Source organism: Pelodiscus sinensis, chromosome 12, assembly GCF_052426305.1.
Source record: "Pelodiscus sinensis isolate ZL-2025 chromosome 12, ASM5242630v1, whole genome shotgun sequence".
NCBI classification, from domain to species: Eukaryota; Metazoa; Chordata; order Testudines; family Trionychidae; genus Pelodiscus; species Pelodiscus sinensis.
In genome coordinates this window covers 17,373,338-17,395,225 of record NC_143063.1, presented here as the reverse complement: position 1 = coordinate 17,395,225, position 21,888 = coordinate 17,373,338, and the positions used below count along the sequence as shown (strand labels likewise).

The 21,888-nt window shown below is 40.5% G+C and overlaps 1 protein-coding gene across 10 annotated transcripts in view; it reads left to right on the top strand.

The window, feature by feature from the left end:
• FTO (FTO alpha-ketoglutarate dependent dioxygenase) overlaps positions 1-21,888 on the top strand; it is a 391,784-nt gene that overhangs the window by 249,097 nt on the left and 120,799 nt on the right. The window contains exon 9 of one of the 10 annotated variants that reach the window (XM_075940295.2): positions 10,740-10,791. The exons of the other annotated variants lie outside the window; for them this stretch is intronic. Coding sequence (XP_075796410.2) covers positions 10,740-10,785 — 46 coding nt within the window. The 3' untranslated portion in view covers positions 10,786-10,791. The remainder of the gene's footprint in view (positions 1-10,739; positions 10,792-21,888) is intronic. 10 annotated transcript variants of the gene reach the window in all.

The following is a 21,888-nucleotide window of genomic DNA, read 5'->3' as shown; positions in this document are numbered from 1 at the left end:
GAAACAATGAGCTAGGATCTGAATTTGCCTATGCAAGGGACTGGAATATCACTTCTGGATACTCGTAGCTGTGGTTTATTCAGAGTCAGAGACTGGGCCAGATTGTAAGGGATTCTGTGGTAGGGCAAAGTACTCATAAATCCAGGGATCCAGCCAACTGAGGATTTCCTCTGCATGGTGGCATGATCCTGTGATGTAAAGGTGACAGTACCACCTGTGCCATTCTTCCTGTCACTCTGTTTTTATGCCATTGGCAATCCCCAGCTGCTGTAAGGGCCAGGTGGGCACAAAAGTAGAACATTTCTGAGGTCAGCCTCGTGTTCAGGAGTAGCATAAAGATAGGTTCATAGCTACCTTTTCCCTTCTCTTTCAAGCTGCACCAAGCTCAGGAGGGACATGAGCCAGGACGTGGTCCCTGTTGTTACGAGAACTGATAAAAAGTAAAAAAATGTAATTAGACAAAGAAATCAAGTTAAAAGACAGTGTAAAATCCATTTGCCTAATTATGAGAGTATCCAGCCAATTCATTTATTGGCTTGAACACCAATGAACATGCAGAGAATTCATCTTTCAGGAAATGAAAAGGTATACGTTGACAGATGAGGCTTGTTGTTGTTTTAAATGACCATATTAAAAATTATGCAAAATATGATTAACTCACATATAAAACACAGCTGAAGGATATTAGAACACTGAACTAATATTACACTGCAGGTTCATTTTCAAAGACAATCGCTACCTAACAATTCTGAATACTACGAGGTTGTCACTGACATTTTGTGTACAAGAGATAGTGATAAATGGATTATTTTAAATGTCATCCTACTCCTTCTTAGAGTTTCAAGTTAGACCTCTAATATACAGTTGTTGGTTAGTATATACTTCACCAATCCTTTGTGATGAAATAATCTTCCCAAGTTTCCTTCAGAAATGTCAGTTTCTTTCTTCTTAAAATCACTCTTGGCAATGTTTCCATTACACAATATGCATAACAGAATGTAGAATCATGTGTAACTATTTATAGAAAACTTCCCCAAGAATTCCTATTCTCCAGTAGCTTTTCATATTGTATGTTTTATAGTGGCCTGGATACTTTCGTGTTTCCCTCCTGTTAATATTGATTAAACTGCAAAAGGTTTCTCTGCATTTAATGGGGGGCACACATTAAAATTTAGATCATTAACATTTAAACCGATTTTAATTGTTAAGCATAACAAATTTATGCAGGTAGATTCAATTGCTTCAATTAATTTACATTTACATGTTCAGAGATCTTTTGCTGGGGCTATGCTCATAAAACTTTAAGGGTCCCAGAAGGAGTTCTCTGTGCATTCTTTCCATTTTATGTCTTCTGTTCTTTCCATATTATTTCTTTGAAATTACTGGGTTCTTTCCAGCTGCCACTTACTAAAATCAAATTGCTTTTATCCTGTTACATGGTGAGGTTAGTTTCAGCAAATTTGCATGCAAAGGCCCAACTAAAATTTTAAAATGTGCATGTGTCTTAATTGGTAAAATTGCTTTAAAAACAGAATGTTTAATCATCCCTCTCCACTTGCACAAGTGGGTTCATGACAGGAACATGCAAAGCAAAGAAAGCAACAATTGCAAGATATGTCCTTCTATTCTCAGAGGCTGCAAAAGCCCCACTGCAGGTACACCATGAGTTTGGTATCTTCTTCAACTCCATGTGCATAGTTGGAGGAAAAATAAATTGGATGCAAATGCGGTACAGTTTATGATGGGTGTGAAGTATCAGCTCTTTTAAATAGATTGTGGCAGGATGGCGATTGGTAGACTCAAATATATGGCCTTTTATCAGCTTGTGATGAGGGACAAGTGTCTGCTGCCCAAGATCCAGGGGATGTCTCTGCTGTTCTCAGAGCATCTTTAGAGAAATCAAAGTCCTTCTCTTTTACCGCATTTCCACATCCTCCTGTATAAAGATACTTTGTCACTTTCAGTTCATGGAGTTTTCTGTTCCTTCTACATTTTTTCCCTGAATAGGGTTCTGGCTGTTTATTCAGAAGGATACTTTATTGCATGTAGTTACTGTTTTATACATTCAAAGTATATTGATTTTACTTCACCTCAACTATGAGCACATAATATGGGATATCTTTAAAGCAGTATATTACTATAAAATTAACCATACTACCCAATTGAACCATTAAGATATTAAAGTGCCAAATAGAATTAATATCTATAGCTTCATTATCACCATACAATAATATAAAATAGAAAAGTAGCAAACACCCTCCTCTCTGTTTCTTTAGAAATTTTCTGGCTATTGAGGTCACTGCATACCTGCATAAATAGAATCTCAAATATGTTGGTGCAGAATTCTCTCTATTAATGGAGACGTGGTCATGTAACTTGGGGTAGCTTTCTGTGTAGTGACAAAGAAGGGAAGAATTGGAGCAGATCCTGAGAAGTATGTGCAGTTTTGGTCATATTAAGGTTAACTTGATGGCAAGATATCCAAAAAGAGATGTCAAAGAGAAAGATGATGGTTGAGATCCAAGTTTGAGTGGAAAGGAACTAGGTCAGGAAAGGAGAAAAAAGAGCTGTAAATTGTTGGCATAAAGTTGTTAGTTAAAGCTGTGTGAATGCATAGGATTACTTAGGGCATGTCACGCTTGGAAATTATTTCAAAATAACTAAATTCGACTTAACTCCCAATTTTACAAAATCGAGCTAGCTAATTTCAGGAAACCTCAAAATAGTCTGAGGCAAGCTCCATTAATGTGGACATGCTACCTTGACTTAGAGCCCCAGGAAGCACTGGGGAGTAATTAGTTTGAGTTACTCTGGGGAGTAGTTATTCTGATATAGCAGCACTGGAGCATCCACACTAACACTATTTCAAAATAACTACAGTAAAACTCCGATGGTCTGGCATCTGATGGTCCGGCACTCCTGATGGTCCGGCACCATCAGGAACCCGGAAGTGCTCTGGGCAGCCGGACCATTGGAGCTGCTCTGCCCCCAGCTTCCCCGATTCAGCCGCTGCTAAAACTGACCAGCGGCTGACTCCAGGAAGCCCGAGGCAGAGCAGCTCTGTCCCGGCTTCCTGGAATCAGCCCCTGGTCAGTTTCAGCCGCAGCTGACTTGGGTACACCTGGGACAGAGCAGCTGGGGTGCTGCCGGGTTGGTCCCCGCAGCACCGAGGAGCGGTGCGGCGTGACCAACCCAGCAGCACCCCAGCTGCTCTGCCCCAGGCGTCCCCAAGAGCAGCTGGGATGCTGCTGGGTTGGTCTTGCCATGCCAAGGGTCAGCACTACCGGACCAACCAGGCAGCACTCCCAAATAAGTGGCCCATTATTTGGTAATAATAGGCTTGGTAGTGTTGACACTGCACTTATAAATTCAACCTAAGGGGTGTTATTTTGAAATAATGTCCTAGTGTAGACCAAATCTTAGAGAAAATATGTCAACAGAGAAGAAGAGAGGACCAAAGAGAAATGTGAGTCGTGGGAGGAGGAGGATCCTTTGAAACAAACAAACATTAAAAGAGTGATCATTGATGTGATTATTGAGAAATTAAATCCAAGGAACTACAAGATTTAATGAATGCATGGGGTCACCAGTGTTGAAAGCAGCAGAGAAGAGGAAGAGGATGGCAGTGAAATACAGATCTGGGATTTGGCTAAGAAAATAAAATTAGAAACTTTGGTGAAGGCAATTTTAGTGAAGCAGAAAAGGCAGAAACCAAACTGAGGGCATCCAGAAAGGAATTTGAGGGGAGGAACTCAAAGCAACATTTATAGATATTCAGTGTGTGAAAAGGTGAAGGGCATTGAAGCAGTAGTTACAGAGGAAGTTGGCATTTCTGAGATGTTGTCTGAGGATGGGAGAGACCAATACATACTTCTGCTTTTAGAGAAGCTTGCTCTAGCAAGCAAAAGGTTGAGGAGGAGAGAGAGGGGAAGGGGTGAGTCAAGTTAGAAGCTCAGAGGAGATATAGTCAAAGGGGCATGATACTGGAATCTGCTGACCAATTACCACTGATGGGTTTCTTAAGTAAAACTTGCTTTGTCCTTGAAGTTGGAGGATAGGACCTGTCGTGTGGAAGGCAACCGGTATGAGGAGCTGGAGAGTTTGTCTTGGTAGCTAGTGATTTACCCTGCCAGGTTGGATTGATCACAGTTGTGTGGCAGGTAATATAGGAAAAATAGCCTCACTATGATGGAACACCACAAATATTTGACTAGAAAGTTTATATCCAGAGCCTCTGACTTCATCTATTTTGTGAGGGAAGGACACCCTCATCTAAAAAGGGAGTGTAGTGGGGATGAAGCTCACTGCCGTGGTGCCTCCTGCTGCTCTCCTCAGGAATTAGCTCTTCCAACCCTGGAGAGCCCACTGTTGACTGTTGTCTCACCCTCAATTACCTGTCTTCTGTGTTACTTCAGGCCCTATGTCCCTTCCATCCTCTGGTGCCCTTTCCTCGTGATACTGCCCCACAGCAGTGCCCCTGCACTCTGGGGTCTTCCCCTTTCAGGGAATCCCAGTCTCTTATATACAGCTTGCATGGCCTCAGGGGCAAATTGCAGTCTGAAATGCCCACTCATCATCATTGGCAAGGGTGTAGACCTGCTGCTTTCTCCTGCCCTAGTTGCTTCCCTGCAGCCCTGATACCCCTCAGGCCCCTGTATCAGTCCTGCAGCCTGGGGGTTGGGTCAGGCCAGAGCTTCCCTGGCTCACCCTGCCTTCCTCCAGCACTTCTCTGCCCAAGTTACCCTGTGCTAGCAGGAAGCTAGGTCCCTCTCCCTGCAGATATGGACCAAGAGTGTGCTCCTCTCAGCCTTTGCAGCTTTTTATACGACCAAGCCTGGCCCTGATTGGCTGACTGTTCCCCATCCTAATTAGCTAGCGTTATGCAAGCCTCCTGTGGTTTGCTTGTAACTCTCTCCCTGCTGAAGTGGGCTACTGCACCACTTGAGGGAGCAAACCTGGATGAAAAATTAAATTATTTCTTCACTAGAAAAGTGTATTTTTCCTGTAATAATATTCCAGATTGAAAAAAATTAGAATGGAATGGACTAGACATGAATATGTGGAAGGCAATACTATTTTTTTCCACACAGACACATGCATCCTGTTTTATGCATCTGATTCTGTAGTTAGAAACTGGTAAGACAGGACAATTTCAGATATGGAAAGTGCAAAATGTACTTTTGCATGCAGCATCATGATAATTTAGGATTTCTGCTAACATGAAAAGAAGAATATTTACTGAAGACTGGGATCTACACATAGATATTTTATGAAGGAAATAAATATTTTAAAATGCAAACACTAGAGTGTGTTGGTCCTTCAAAATAGGGTCAGGGATGTGTTCATTTTTTAGAACTGTTGGTGTTTTAATGTATATCACTACAAACACTGAGCCTTTCATGATAAAGTAACTACCCTGTTACTTTTTCCAGTTGAAAAGGAACATACAGAGCTCCTTTTTGTTTCTAAAGATCACAAGATTTCTAAAAATAGTGTAAGAAGGCTTTGCTATATTGGGGAAGATGGAAGTTTTTTCTATCTGTACTGTACAGAGGATACCACCAGAATAGCATCTGAGTGACAAGTCAAGTCATGTTACTTTTAATGGAGATAATTTCCTCAAGATGAGTAAGGCCATAGCAATGCTTTCAGTAAGGCTAATGCATCTTTTCTCCAGCTGGTTGTCTCTTTACCGTTCTCATTCAAAACGTCAAAACGGACAGTGCCACAGTCATAGTAATAGCACCAGCATGGGTGCATCAACACTAGTTCCCCTTCCTTAGACGCATGTCACCATACAGACCATACCCATTTCCAGCCCTTCAGAACCAAGGGTCACTGCGACATCCCCAGATACGCACCTTGCAGCTCACCGCATGGCTTCTAGTTGGCTCAATCCTTCCAAATTCCTCTGTTCTACACAAGTCAGAGAGATACTAATCCACAGTAGAAGACAAACGACCAGAACCACTTACCTTTCAGAATGGCACAGGTTTGTTTCATGGTGTTCCACACAGCAGCTGCTTCCACATTCAGCTCCACTTCATGTGATCCTCGACTACTTGTTGTACCTAAAACACGCGGTGTTAACTTTAGCTTCTCTCGGAGTGCACCTTGCAGCAATTTCCGCTTTCAGACAACCTATTGAAGGTACCTTCCTATTCACCCATCCAATTACCAAGAGATTCATGAAGGGCCTTATAAACTTAAGCAAACCTGTTCCTCCAACATGGAATCTAGATATAGTCCTTGGGGTTCTAAGCACACCACCATTTGAACCGTTGACTACTACACCGCTACAAATATTAACTATGAAGGTGGTTATCCTCCTCGCCATTACATCAGCACACATGGTCAGCTCATGTCAATACCACCATATACCATTTTCAGTAAGAATGGAGTAGTTTTAATGCTTCACTCAGCATTCATCCCCAAACTCTGTTCGACCTTTCATGTCAACAAACTAATTATCCTACCATCCTTCTACCCGAAACCTCACGCTTCATCGTGTGAAGCATCTCTCCACATGCTCGATGTCCGTAGAGCTCTTACATTTTATATAAAACGCACAAGACCCTTCAGAAAATCGGACCTACTCATTGTTTCTCTAGCCGAGTGATCGAAAGGAACAGCCAATATCATCTCAGCACATCTCAAAAATTATAACCACTTGCATAACCGAGTGTTACACTACGAGACGTGTACCTCTTCCAATGCAACCTAGGGCACACTCACGAGAGCAATGGGGGCATCAACAGCCTTTCTCCAGGGTGTTTCCTTTAAAGATATTTGTAGAGCAGCCACCTGGTCATCGCAGGACACGTTTGTAAAACATTACGCAATACAGCAAAGATGGCTCTCAGATACTTCAGTGGCATCTGCAGTGCTCTCACAGGCAGACAAATAGGGACTCCAAGTCCCGCCTTCCTGTTACATCGGAGTACTGCTGCTTAGTACAGTGGATCACCCACAGAGACATCACTAGAAAAAGAAAGTGAAGTTACTCACCTTGGTGCAGGAACTGTCACTCTTTGCAATGTGTGTCTCCGTGGGTGCTCCACTACCCACCCTCCTCCCTGCTTCGGAGTCTTTCTTTTCCTTGTATCTTCCGGATTCCAAGGCAGCTTCAAGGAATTGGCGGGAGCCAGACCACACGAGTGCACAAAAGAGTGCGAACACCGCGAGATGCCGCCGCGCATGTGCAGTCCGACCTAATACTGCTACAGCAAAAATCTCCATTCCGCGGTGCTGGGTCAAGCCCAGCACCTACAGTGGAGCACCCACAGGGGGACACATCTCGAAGAACGACAGTTACTGCACCAAGGTGTGTAACTTCGCTTTCCAGGATAGAAACTTGACTAAGATTGTTTGATAATTATTTTTTCATAAAGTTCCATGGGATTTTTAATGATCATAAGTGCCTATCTTGTCTTGTCTTATCTGAAAGATGGAAAATTTCACCCTTTTCATTTTTGAAGAAGCTATAATCTCCTAAAATTGAATTTAAAAGAGATCAAGAAATTCTGTTTCCCAAATACTTTTATAGGCTTTTCTGGAGAAAAAAATCATTCATACCTTCAATTTTATTGAGAGAAGATTAAAAATACATACTCTTATTCTTGTAGGTACATTATTATCTACAATGAGATCAATAATCATATTCATTTTACTTTTGCTAAGAATTAACAAAAACATCTTTTTCATGATCAGATATATTATAATCTGAATACAAATTTTCTCTTCAATAACCATTAGTTGTGAATCAAAAGATCTGACTACTTTATCGAATCAAAACTTGTATCCAACTCATTCCTGTATGGATTCTCTCCAACATTTCCTGAGGAGTGTAATTAACAAAGAAAACATAAAGTTAATTTAGGGATTTCTAATGGAAGGTGTATCCACCTCCAGTAAGAGCAGCCAGTGACATAAAAACGAAAGCAAGCAAAAGACAAATACCAGAAAAGTGTGAGCAAACAAACATTTATAGAAAAATGTTTGGAAAAGTAAGCAGGAGAATTCAGAGCACATTGAAGATTACTGTTACTCTTTTCTTAAAGCAATATCTGTAATCAATGTGAAAGTACAGTTCAAGAAATTTAAAAACACTAATGCAAAATTTCTGAGCAGATCAATTTGTCGTGTTTTCAGCTTCCTAGCTGCATACGCAATTCTGTGTCTGTGCATCTAAATTCAAGGTTTTGGCAATGTTTGTGACCATGTACCACCTTTGATATTTTAGCCCTCATGTTAAATTAAATCTCAATGTATGGCAGAGAGATTTTTTTTCTTTTCAAACTAAGAGAATGAGCCCAAATCCAGTAAAATCAATAGGGAATCTTTCCGCTGAGCTCTGTGGTTTTGGATTAGACCCATAAAATTTAGTTTCATTGGACATACAGCATTTGAATAGCAAAAGATTGGAAATGAATAGGATATTCATTTAAAGACTGGACTCCTCTGATAAAAAAAAAAAAAAACCAAACTGTTCTCTGATTTCACTCTTAGGACTTGAGTTCTGAGTCTAGCTCAACAGGCGTACCTAAAACTATAATCAAGCTGATTGTATTGCATTGCTATTCTAATTTCCAATTTGGGATTTTGCAACATAAACTCTGTTAGAGTGTATCTAATCTTCATGAAACCCAAAGTCTTCCTATAAACTCTACGGTTTTCCTCCATGTACTCTACGGTTTTCCTCCATGTGTCTTTGCTAAACTGAGATATGTGTCTTCTAGCTGAGCTGTAGAGACATTAAATTACTGAGTAAATCAATACAACGTTGTAATGTCACTGAATGTTTTTCAAAGACCAGCTCAAATTTTGTATGCTGTAGCTTTGATCCCTTTCATTTAATTCTAAGTACACTTGTTATTATAGTAACTGTTGTTTGTATGTTATTTTAGCTTTTTACTTAAGTAGCTATTTAGCAATTTAAATGAAAATGTAATTAGCTTACATCTGTTTTACATGGATGTAATACCACGCAGATGTATACTTCTATTAAAGCCATATTTTCTTTTTGGCAAAAAGACACAAAAACAAAATTGTATCAATCATTCAATACATCTTTTTTTAACACAAAATTAGTACGCATAAAATGTATGAAGTGTGGTGGTAACAGCACTCTATAAGAGAGACAATGTGAAAAGCTAAAATAAAAGGGTTGGTATATAATTTAGTTGTACAGTGAGTTGCTTTCAGTTACACTAGAGTAAATCCAGAGACATTCCATTGAAGTTAGTTATGATTAATTACAAAACTCATCATCCTTAATAACCCTCCTCTTTATGAGCTAAATACTATTCTCTGGAATTCCACTGTAATATACAGAATCCCTCTGGATTTATAACAGTGTAAATGACAATAATATTTGGCTGTTAATGACCTAGATTACCAAATATGGTACATTTTCCATCTGTCTGTCCTGATTTTACAAGGTACCAACCACTCTCAAATACCATTAATTTTAGAGGAGTTGAGGAAGCATGTTCTTGTATTTTATGTTGTGGACATAGAAACTCTGTATTCAGATCCCTGCTCTGCCAGAGACTTCCTTTGTGACCTTGGGGAATAATCAGTAAATCTCTCTGTGAATCAGTTCTTCATCTGTACAGCCAGGATAGTAATGCTTCATTTCTTCAATCCTTCATCTGACTTTTCTATTTAAATTGTAAGCTCTTTAAGATTGTGTCTTACTATGTATGGATATAATGCCAAGCACGATGGGGCAATGGTCACTCAGCATCTTGCTGAAGATATTTGGTATATTGTAGGATAGGTCCCTCTGTATGTCTTTCTGTCTGTCTGTGGAACATCAGGTTTATCTGGTTGAAACAAACTAACAATGGCCTAAAAATATAAACAGTTAAGATGCTTATTCAATAGTATATTACACTGCACTTTATACTGGTAAGTAATACCCAGAAACCTGCATTAGTAAGATAAGGTAACTCTTGTTTATTTCATTTATTTTGAATGGTATACCCAGATAATTTCTTCTATTTGGAATAAGTGAATATTTAATAACTTGCTATTGTTTCTGTGTATGTCAGTATTCAGCTCTCTATCTATTCAGAGAATAATTTTAAAGGAAGCTTTTTTCTTGTATTTCTCTCTTTTGCATATGTAAGTTACCAATCCTTCAGATGCATGTGAAAGTGAGGCCACATGGAGGCACGTGGTTGTACCCATCACTTGCAGTGGCAGAAACAGAACCTCCATTTAAGTCTCTCCTTCCCGCCCCCTGTTATTGTATGATTAAATAGTTTAGGGTCAAATCTTGCTGCTCTTCAATGGGTGTTTTGCCTGAGTAAAGACTACAAGGTTTGTCCCTGAAGATTGTTGAACTTAGCACTTGATGCAAGGGCAAGAGGAGGCCACAGTCAGTTTTATGAGATTGTTTCTCATTACAGTGGTGTCTGGTCAGTATTATAATGCAGAGAGAATGAAATACAGAAAAGTTTATTAAAATAATGGAATCAGGGTTGAGGATGTGGGGGACTCAGGGTAGGGGACTGGAGGTCTGAGGGTACAGGAGTCAGGGTTGGGAGGTAAGGAGGCACTCAGAGAAAGAGGTAATGGATGCAGGAGTCAGGGCAGGGGGATGGGAGGTGTGGGAGGCTGTCAGGGTGGTGAGGGCATGCTTGCTTGCTGTCCCCTGTGGTCATTCTGGCGTATAACTGTTCCTGCTCTCTCAGCCCTCCTTTTTTGATTGATGAGAAACAATTGTATTCCAGGCACATCCCATTGTCCTGGCACAACCAAACCCTGTCCTTGATTTAAGATAAGGTAAGAGGAAGCTGCATACCAAATTTGGTGGTCCTAAATTTTACCATGTAGGAGGGGTTCTTGAACAGACTCTCAGACAGACAGATGCACAAACTCTCTCAAATATATAGTAGATAACTCAGTATTAAGTTACATTGAAACTGGCCATATGATTTACAGTGGCGTTAGGTAGGAGCATCCTGTGTGGCTGCTTCCTACCTCTGGCCAAAGAATGGCCTGCACAGAGTTGGTAAATCCGATATCAGGTGCATGGCGATGGCACGCATAATTCTAACCTGTATTGACTTCCAAACTGTGTCCCATTTCAATACAATTTTTCTAGTTGCTCCTCTCCTGTCTTGGCAACAGAATGGAACTTAGTGCATTGTCCATAACTTATCATTTTGTGCCCAAGTACTGCAACACTTGCAATAAATAAAGACATCTGGAGCATTGAGGCGGGTTAAGGTTTCAGTCCTAACTTTGATTTTTGTGGCTTTTGGTCAGTTGTGCCTTACCCTTAACATTTTAACACATTTTTGGCATTTTTAAATTTTTGTGGCATAAATAAAGCTTAGACATGTTTTAAGAAGGTGGGGGGGGGGGGGAGTGGGAAAGAACCCAGCTAAATGATTAATAACTGTTATTAAAGTGCTTATGTAGCATGTAACATCTTTGCATTTGTATTATGACAGGTCTCTTTGTTGATGAGGTAAATGAGTATCTGTTATAGCTGCCAGAGTCAGGAAAGAGCCTGTGAAACCTGGACACAGTATCAGATCATGTTTCACCAACAGAACAAGATTGATTTATTGTGTTACATCAGGGTTAGATGGACCTAGTACTGCTTCACCACATGCTATTTCATTCCCTTGTCTATTAAGTATGCAAGTACAAACAGCTTTAACACAGTTTTTTACCTAGAAACAAGCCTGGGGCTTCATCCAAATACTTTTAACATATGAAAATTGAGCTGCTTTGAACTTGTATGTTTTTGATAACTGCTTGGTATGCTTCCTGGAGGATCACCTGTAGGCTTTTCTTTCCAAATCCTAATCCCTTTGATTAAGTGCCAGGACAGATAGCTCTCATTGAATAACTCCAGTCTCATAATTCTTCCTTCATTCATAGTTGAAAGGGAACTGCTCGAGCTTCAGTAGGTAAATCCTCAGATTTAGTTAAAGTAAGTCAAACACTTATAAACTGACATTGTTTTGTTCTAAAATGTGGTTCAGATGGGCTACTGAATGATTACATACCACTTGCTGCCAGAAGCTGTAGGAAGGAAAAACAAAACAATTTTTAGCAAGTAGGATTAGGAGAAGGAAAACTTTGGGAACCAAAAGTTTAAAAGACAACTTGGCGTGGAAATTTAAGCCTTAGTGTAGGAACATAGTTCTTTGCCTGACTGTTCTTGTTCTCTTTTCGACAAGATCAGGCTTTAGTGCTGAGCTGAACATTCCTTCCCCTCTCCAACCTCTCCTTCCCCTTCCTCCTCCCCAAATAACTACCACAATATGGAGGAAGGGAAAACATCCTTGTTCTTTTTATCTTTACAAATATGCCTGCTGGGGACTAATGCAAACCAGCTCAAGATGTTTGTACTTAAAATAGTTTGTAGCATCAGAGGGTGGTGGGGAATTAGAAATAAAGTGGCATACTAGCTGTTTGTCAACTAAGAATACTGTATCAGAAGGGTAGCCATGTTAGTCTGAATCTGCAAGAACAACAAGAAGTCCTGTGGCACTTTATAGACTAACAGATTTATTGGAGCATAAGCTTTTGTGGGTAAAGACCCACTTCGTCAGATGCATTTAGTGGAAATTCCAGAGGCAGGTATAAATATGCAGGCATAAGAAAAGAGTTCCAATCAAGAGTAAGGCTAGAGATAACGAGGTCAATTCAGTCAGGGAAGATGAGGCCCACTTCTAGCAGCTGATGTAGAGGTGTGAACAACAAGAGAGGAGAAACTGCTTTTGTAGTTAGCTAGCCATTCACGGTCTTTGTTTAATCCTAAACTGAAAATATCAAATTTGGAGATGAATTGTATCTCTGCAGTTTCTCTTTGAAGTCTATTCTTCAAGTTTTTTTGTTGCAGGATTGCTACTTTAAAATCCGCTACTGTGTGTCCAGGGAGATTGAAGTGTTCTCCTACAGGTTTTTGTGTATTGCCATTCCTAGTGTCTGATTTGTGTCTGTTTATTCTTTTACGTAGGGACTGTCCAGTTTGGCTAATATATATAGCAGAGGGGCATTGCTGACACATGATGGCGTATATTACATTAGTAGATGTGTAGGTGAATGAGTTCAGAATGGTGTGGCTGATGAGGTTAGGTCCTGTGATGGTGTCGTTGGTGTAGATATGTGGGGAGAGCTGGCACCGAGGTTTATTGCAGGGATTGGTTCCAAAGTGGGAGTTACTGTGGTGTGGTGTGTATAGTTGCTGGTAAGAATTTGCTTCAGGTTGGTGTGTTGTCTGTGAAATCTGTTGTATCTGATATTTTTATAGATGTTTAATACATATATGCATGCACACCAGTTTGAGGGGCTTTGGTTCAACTGCCCATAGCTGCTGTTGCTGTTCTGATCATAAGACAACTAAATTAAATGCCAATCTTTCATTTGACTTAACAAACACAATGACCTTTGGTAGACCATTCTCAAAGCTTCCATGTATATCTGATCTAAAGGCATGAAATGCAGTTGCTGAGTCCTGTTTCCTCACTTGTCTATATTGCCTAACATGGCAGCAGTAATGTCATTTCTGCTACTTTTTGGCCTTACAGATCTGTGCTGGGTGATTGGAGACAGGGCCCAAATGCTGATTTGAGTCTGGCAGCAGTTTACAGCATACAAATAGTATTTTCAGGTGCAAATGTTCAAAAATCCTGAGTGAGTTTCCCTTTAAAATCATGAGATTTATTTTTAAAATGTTTTTTATTTGACTTTTAGTTTTTGAGCCTTCCACTTAGTCACTTTTTCAAGCTTTTCTTGTCGACTTTGCGTTTTTACTTTTTGTAAAAAATATAGACTGAGATTTTCATATCATAACATAACTTCAGGAGCTGGAGCTTTAAGAAAAACACCAAATATCAGAAAATTGACTTCTCTTGACACATTAATGCTGCACAACACTTGAGGCAGGAAGTGAAAAAGAACAATTTTCAACTAGAAACTCACCGGGATGTTTGTAGACAGAATGCAATGGACAAGGTTGGACTTTGCAAAGATCCCATTTCCAATAGCACTACTGGTGCAAAAAGTGCTTTACGTTATTATATACTACAGATTATCAGGACATCGCCCTTGCATCTCATCCAGAAAGATGTTACCTGCAGCAGAACAACACCTCCGTCACACTAAATCAGTACCTCATATTGCATCACCAACACCAGTCACTTCCTCCAGAAACCAACCTCAAATGTCATCTGTCCACATACTAACTGGGTCTGATCTGGCTAAGTTGGTGATATTGGACAAGATCTCAGTCCTGATTTATGATTGGATTCCTTCATTAGCTTGAGAAATGAAGCCAGTAGTTCTTCAGATTACCATAGTTAATGACAACTTGAAGGTGCTTCCTGTTAACAAGGTAATAATAACAGTAGCTGTGGCCAAATAACCTTATTACTTCATTTACAAGAAACTCCATTAAGTTATTATTACAAAGTTATGTAGTTTTTGTCTTATCGCTTCTGTGGTCTGATCAGATAGGATATTTAATGAAATAGTAATAAATTAAAAGAAATTACATATAACAAAGCAGGACTATAAATTAAATACATGAAAATGAAAGAGTTTTCTACATGCGAACATATGTTGCTAAAATAGCATGAGGTTCAGCATGTTCTTAACACAAAAGCTTTGGAATGAAAGCAAAAGTTTATGACTCATTTTATTATATCTGTAAATCTGAAAGCATAGCTATAGTTTTTAATTTTTATTTTGCCTCTGTTACTATTTTTATACCCTCTTTATTGCTGGCTGGACCAAGGTTTAAAGTAAGCTCTATTGGGACCCTATGCCCCATTAGTCTTCTGTAATAAAATGTGAACCAGGGTAAACTAAAACACAAAGCCATAAGAGCAATTAAAATTAGATTTTTTTGTAGATAACTGCTAACTTGGAATACAATTGCTCTTTTATTAAAGGATTTAATACAAAATTTATAATTTAATACAATTTATAACAAAATGACAAGTTATTTTACATTTTTTATTTCTATCTCACTGTGCCCAGCTCTCCTTTAAAAAAAAATTTCAAAGCGCCTGAAATAGTCAACTCCTGCTTTTAAAAAGTGCATCATGTTAACATAAACTTCCATCTCTGTTTTATGTGTGAAATGTTATGATGCCATATAAGAAAGTGTTGCTCCTCAAAAAGTGTTATTTCTGATTGAAAATCTGGTTGATGTTTTTTAACAGTGATAAAGTAAAGTTGGGCTTTTGTGCTTCAATAATAGCAGGATTTGTGGGACATAGACATAATCTACAGGGCAATTGTCTGAGCACAAAGCATAGCATCTCATTATCTCATAGTTTCTTAAAAACTATAAACATAGTTGACAGATGTTTCTCTAATAGTATAATAATAGCTTCTTTGTGATTATTAGATTAAGCTTGTAATAACTTAGGAGGAGTGCTGGAGCTTTGTATTTATTATAGCTGGAAATAGAATCCTCTATGTTAAACTTGGACAAGCTGTAGTTATTTTTATGGATGATGCATTAAGGAAGTCTTCTTTTTTTTAAAATTCATTTTTTATTATGAAAGCACCGCGTAGACATGTTACCTCATACTCTTGTTACCTGCAAATGGAAAATGCTCTTGGGGCCATCGTTTAATATGAGGGAAAGGAATTGAAAAGGAAAGGAGGAAATGATCAAAATAATCTTTCATGCTTGAGGGTGTGAATGTTGCCCTGTATATAATGTGTGTAGTTCGCTTTGCTTCTCAAGTTCCAAATTTTCTAAGAGGCCTGAAACTGCTTCTAAGTTTCTATAGAGAAGAATCTCTTAGTTACAAGAGATATCTAAGGCCATGTTTCCATGTACCAGAGGATCTACGCTCTAGCAATTGTTCTTTTGGGTTTGATTTAGTGGGCCTAGTAATCACCCACTAAATCGAATGTTTAGGGCACCGCCATTGACGCCAGTACTCCATGCTGTCATAAGGAGTAAAGTAAGATGACAGGAGCATTTCTCTTTTCAACCTCCCACTGTGGAGTTGGCGTCAAGCTCAGCTTAAGGTCCGTTGACTCCAGCTATGTTATTTACATTGCATATCTTAAGCTGACCTTCTCCCCACCATGAAGGCCTGGCGTTAGGCTATTTGTACCTCAAAATATGACTGGAGGAACCAGCAAAAACTTGAGACAACAAAAGTTGACTATAGACATTTAGGAATATTTTATCTAAGGTTTGAGCTAATATGTTTATATTTCTCAAATTAAAAAACCTCTGATTTATCATGTGCTATTAATATGAGGAAGTGATAGATATGAGAACAGATGATATAGTATGTGGGATTGGGGACTTTGTCACTAAACCCTGTGCTTCCCAAATGGAGTTAGGGCAGGATGCCATGAAACTGTCACTATACGCAGCCATTTGAAACTGGACCCAGAATAAATATTTCTTGCAAGCACATTAAATAGTGAGTGATAACTGGATACTAGGTAATATACTTTGTTTGTAAAGGTATTGCTACACTAACACCTGAATTTTAGTTTTAGAAACCACTGGCACATGGAGAGAATGTGGAGGGCCACAGCCAGGAACCAGCACTAGAGGCTGGAAGCATTCATGATACATTTACACTCCAGCAGAAAGTTGACTTATGTACGTAACACCAGCTATGTAAATAACATAGTTGAAGTGGACATACCCTAGGTCGAGATACTGCAGGTTCTGCACCGCAGGAGGTTGACAGGAGAAACTCTCCCATTGATTTCCCTTTTCTCATCCAGGGTAGAGTAACAGGGTTGTCTGGAAACTGATCTGCAGTCAATGTGGCTGGTCTTCACTAGACCTGCTAAATCAACAACTGGTGAATTGATCTCAGAGCGTTGATTCCCACGCTAGTCTATATGTAGGCTCCGTGTGTCCAGGACAGAGACAAACAGAATGTCTTCTTCTGCACAGAGGTAGTAAACACTGACCATGTAAAGACTAGGAAAGGTTATAACTCTGTTTGCTTAAATTGACCTTAAGTGGTTGTTCTGTAACTAGAGTATGAAAAGTGCATTAATAGGGCTTAAGTGGCTTGTTACCTAATTCTAACCTAAACTTAACCTGTTCAGAGTACAAGCCTCGTAAGCAGCAGCCGCTAATGCCCTTTGAAAGATAGTGTATATTTCCTCGTTGAAAGGTCCAGGTTGCCAGCATTTTCAGAATAGATATGGGGCATTGCTCTACTCATCCAGACCCAGGCTGATGCTGCTGACAATGCTGACAGTCCTTTTTGGTACATCATAACTCCAGCGCTCTGGGGAGCACCATACAATATACTAAAGGGTGTGCTCCCCTGCAGCAAAGCTCACCAGATATTAGGTGGTATAGAGTGGGGCAGGAGTCCTAGCACTTTTGAAGGATGCAACAGTACTGATAATAGTAATAATAAAAGTGCTCTATTAGGATTTTTGTCCTGTTCCAAAATCTAATTGCAAAATCAACCAGTAACACTCAATTTAAAATGGAATTTCCACTATGGTGAGTACTGACTACACCATGAAGGGCCATGGTTTTTAAAACACACTAGTTTTGTGCTGCAATCAAATGTAGGTGCAAATAACAGAATGTATACAACGAGCTACCTGATTTGCAGGTATATTTGTAAAGCTCATGGCATCCAGACTCTAATTTTGTATTTGTGGTTTTGTTCCAGCAACAAATTCTGAGGTCAGGATGGTTGTCCCCCAAATTAGAGACTGGCTGAGCTCTCTCTGAAAATCTGACCCTACATATTTGGATAGAAACAAATTATAACCCTACTGCAGCAGATATACATCAAGTCAGCAATACCCTTTGTCTGTGTTACCAGAGCCAGGGTCACACACTGTGTTTGGGATGCACTTAATCACAATGTGAAGTACGAGGCACAATCACCTTGCACACTGCTAGCTGGACATGCTTTCCCTGGGGGCCCTGCATTAGGGTTTACACCAACTCCTATTGGCATATACCTTGTAGTAAATTTTGCCTCTGGCATTTCGTTAGGCACTGGTAATGTTGCAAGATAAGCTATGTAGCCATGAATAAATCCTTCTCTGGAAACTTGTACAGTAGCTATTGGCAAGAATCTAGCCTTTCCTTAAAATTAGAAGCGTATTACAATCACTATTTATGTCATTCAGAAATCATGTGGAGTTACATAATGATTCATATTCTAGAGAAAAGAAGTTCTGGGAATGGATTTCTTGAGCTTAGCCAAATTCAAAGATGTAGCAAAAAATGTAAAAGATTTTAAGTTTAAGTTTTAAATGCAAAATATGTGTGGAACTCTGGAGCATAAAGCCCCTTTACAAATAATGGTGTTTGTGTTAATAACTCATCCAGCACAGGTTTGAGTGTACCCCTGAAATAACAAATGGCCTGACAGTGAGTCTACTACAGACTAGCTTTCAGAAAAGACCTTGTGGCCAGCTGACACCCTCTGACCACTCAATAGACTATCCAGTAGAGATGTCAATATGTAGTTGACTACACAATTAACCGGTAAGTCTGGGCTTATTGGTTATCTTGCAGACTACATGCACTCCCCGCCCCTCCGCCCACATCCTCTGCATCAGAGGCAGCAACGGGGGCAGAGGGGAAACAGTAGCCAAGGCCTGTGAGAAGTTATCTTTTAAGCCAGCGTTCCATGAGCCCCAGATCCTGCAGAGCCACCTACCACCTCGACCCTCACGCTGCTGCCTCTGAGAGAGAGGCAACGGCGTGGGAGTGAGGGAGGGTAGGTAGGAGCTGATACATGCGGGAAGCCGACTTTCAAGCCCGTTCCTGCATATTGGCTTCCGTGGAGCCACCTATACCACTCACCCCCCGTGCTGCTTCTAACTGAGGCAGCAGGATGGGGCAGGCAGGAGCTGGTGCTGAGAGAGAGCAGACACCAGCTCCCTCCCACTGCTGCTGCCTTCATGGATGCTGGCACAACCTCTCTCTGTGAGGAGCTTGGGCCTCCATGGATGGGAGGTCTGCTACTGCCCTGCTCTGCTGCCTCTCTGTCAGAGACAGCACCAAGGGGCAACAGGCAGAAGCTGGTTGTGGACCACGTCCTGCCTTCCATCCTGACCTGCTGCCTTTCAGAGTGCAGCAGCAGGGGGCTCCCCGCGAGTGGGGCTGGGAACTCACTGGCTGCCAACCCTACCCTCAGGGACAACCGCATCCTTCACTAAAATTTGATGCAGTTACACGATTATTCAGTTAATGGTATCTAATATGCCCACTATCCTGTCTCCAGAACAGTGGTGGAGGGAAGCATGATTTTTAATACTAAGTGGGCTTGCATGTACAGAGGGCTCTGCAAGTGGTGGCACATTTGAATAACATCATGTGCCAAAGGCTTCAAAAGAACCATGCCAGTTCCATACTGAATCTTGCTGCATTTATTTTATGTAATCTACACAAGGGGAACACAGACACATAAAACTGAAGACACAAATACTCATTCTGGCAGCATTGTATGGGAGCATTTATTTACTGTGCTATGCAATATCAAAAAATGAGTGTTGGTATCTTAGTTGCTTTATGCATTGAGGAAAGTGGTCACATGAGTGGCATAATGACCACATGATATTATTTTCTATTTGCATTTTTAAGAGTTAGTTTTAAAACTCCAAAAAAGCCTTCTTCTCTAGGATAGTGAAAAATATTATTTTGTCCAGTGACAGATAGTTTTGCTCGGCTCAATGTCTTTCTCTGAGACAACTGTGGCCAGTTCTCAAAAATCTCCATGTTGTTTGGAGTTTTATTTGCCATGTTACTTTTTGGCGTGCTGTTCAGACCAATGAGTGGTTGTGCCACTGCTTGCCCTGTAGTTATGAGTTCTTTAAATGCTCTTCTTCTGTGACTCGCAGCCTGGACACCATCAGCCAGCTGATATGGCATAGGTAGGATCCATACTGGATGCAGCGCTGCACATATTGCTAGAGGGAATGCCCCACCATGGGATTGTCAGAAATGTAACACCAGAAAAAAGTTAGGTCAACCTAAGGGTGTCATCCAGATGCATGAAAAATTTACACCCCTGAGCAACATAGTTCAGCTGCCTAACTGCCAGTGTAGACAGCACTGCTGCTACAGCATTTCTAGTGAAGACACAGAGAGAGTCGGAATTTGGGGAAAGTGAACTAACAACCTTATGGAAACTTAACTAACGTCCAAAGAGTGCTCACTTAAGAGTGGACAGAAACAAGTATCACAAAGATGTTAGCACTATTCTGATTCCGAAACCAAGTTCTATTGCCTGACATTCATTGTTTTAGTAACCATTCACAATGCTAATGAACAATGCACTATAATAAGTATTTATGTCATGATTCGCAAGGTGGTTGCAAAACATTGACCACAAATGGTGATGATGTTATTGGCATATGTAGATGTTATTGACTTAGCAATGACAAATGCAGTGGTTGTTATATTGACCTAAAACAAACAAAAACCTTTCACCCATTTTACTTAGCAAAGGTCATAGGAGAAAAAACAGTTTTCTCTCTTTAGAAATAAAAGAGATGTCAGCTGTGTTGTGAACATTTCTCAGTAAAGATAATCTTTTTAACAATTATGAGACTACAAGATGGTGAAGCGTGGATAAGCCCAGCTCAGTTTGACTTTATTTTGGTTTGCAGTGCTCTGCATTCACGCTAGTCCTTCATAGGCAATATCCCTCATTCCACACCCTTTGGGCTCCTTATTCATGTCCAACAGCTACACAATTAACACCATATTATATGAACACCTGTGGCAACTTTATTGTCAGACCACTGTACTGCAGCAATTAACTATCCAACATTACACAAGTGTTCTGGGTATCCAGTTAGAGGAGATGGTACAACATCCCATTTTAAATTTATGTAAATATGAAACACTTTGAGTAACTCTTTAAATATTAAAGTTCTTTTCATCTTAAATGAGTTTAAGAATGACCTATAAAATGGTACAGAAAACTGAAAAATGTACTTAAAGTTACTTAAAATCCTACTAAATAGGTAGGAGTTTGTCTACACTACAGTGTTATTTTGAAATATCTTATTTCAAAATAGTTAATTCAAAATAGCTTATTTCGAAATAACACATCTACACACACAATGCATTTTGAAATAGCGTTTTGCTATTTCGAAATAGCGCGTCCACACTGAGTGGACACTGAATTGCATTGAAGGCTGGCCGGAATCAGGTCCAGCAGGGCATCAGGTCAGGAGTTTATTTGTGTGGCTGCTGCCTGAGGCTATCTGAGGCTTGTGCTTAAAGGGACCCCCACCCCAGGAAGCCAGTTCTCAGCTTTCCCTGCTTGCTTGCCTACCTCGATGAGGCATAGCAACGCATTTGTATCTCTGCATGCTCTGATTGCCCTCACTCGGGACATCAAAGCACTCTGCAACATGGAGCACGAGCTGCCCCTGGGCACTCTGGTGCTTCTTGTGAACACGTTGAGGCAAGGCTGGCTGCACTTTCTGCATGCTGCCATCCAGGAGGTCCATCGGGGGGCTGTCAGTATCCAGGAAGCCCTGCGGGAGAGCTTCAACCCTGAGGAACACTAACAGTCTCCCTGGTCTGCCCCACTGGGGGCTTGTGCTTCATTCCTCTCCCATATCATTCCACTTACCCTCCCAGCCCCCCTTCCTGATGTCAAATAAAATTACATGTATTTTCATGAACACAAACTCTCTTTATTTAACAAAACTGAGTGGCAGGGGGAGAATGAAACTGGTGAGACTGGAGAAAGGAGGCGGGAGAGGAGAAGGGGGAGGGGAGGGGGAAACCTGGGAGGAGGGAGCTGGAAGGGGGAAGCAAGGGGAAGAAGGGAGATGGGAAGCTCAGGGTTGGGGGTCTTGCTGGACCAACTTGATTTTCATGTGAACCTGCTCCTGGGTTGGCATGTGGCCTTTGGTGGCCAGGCTGGC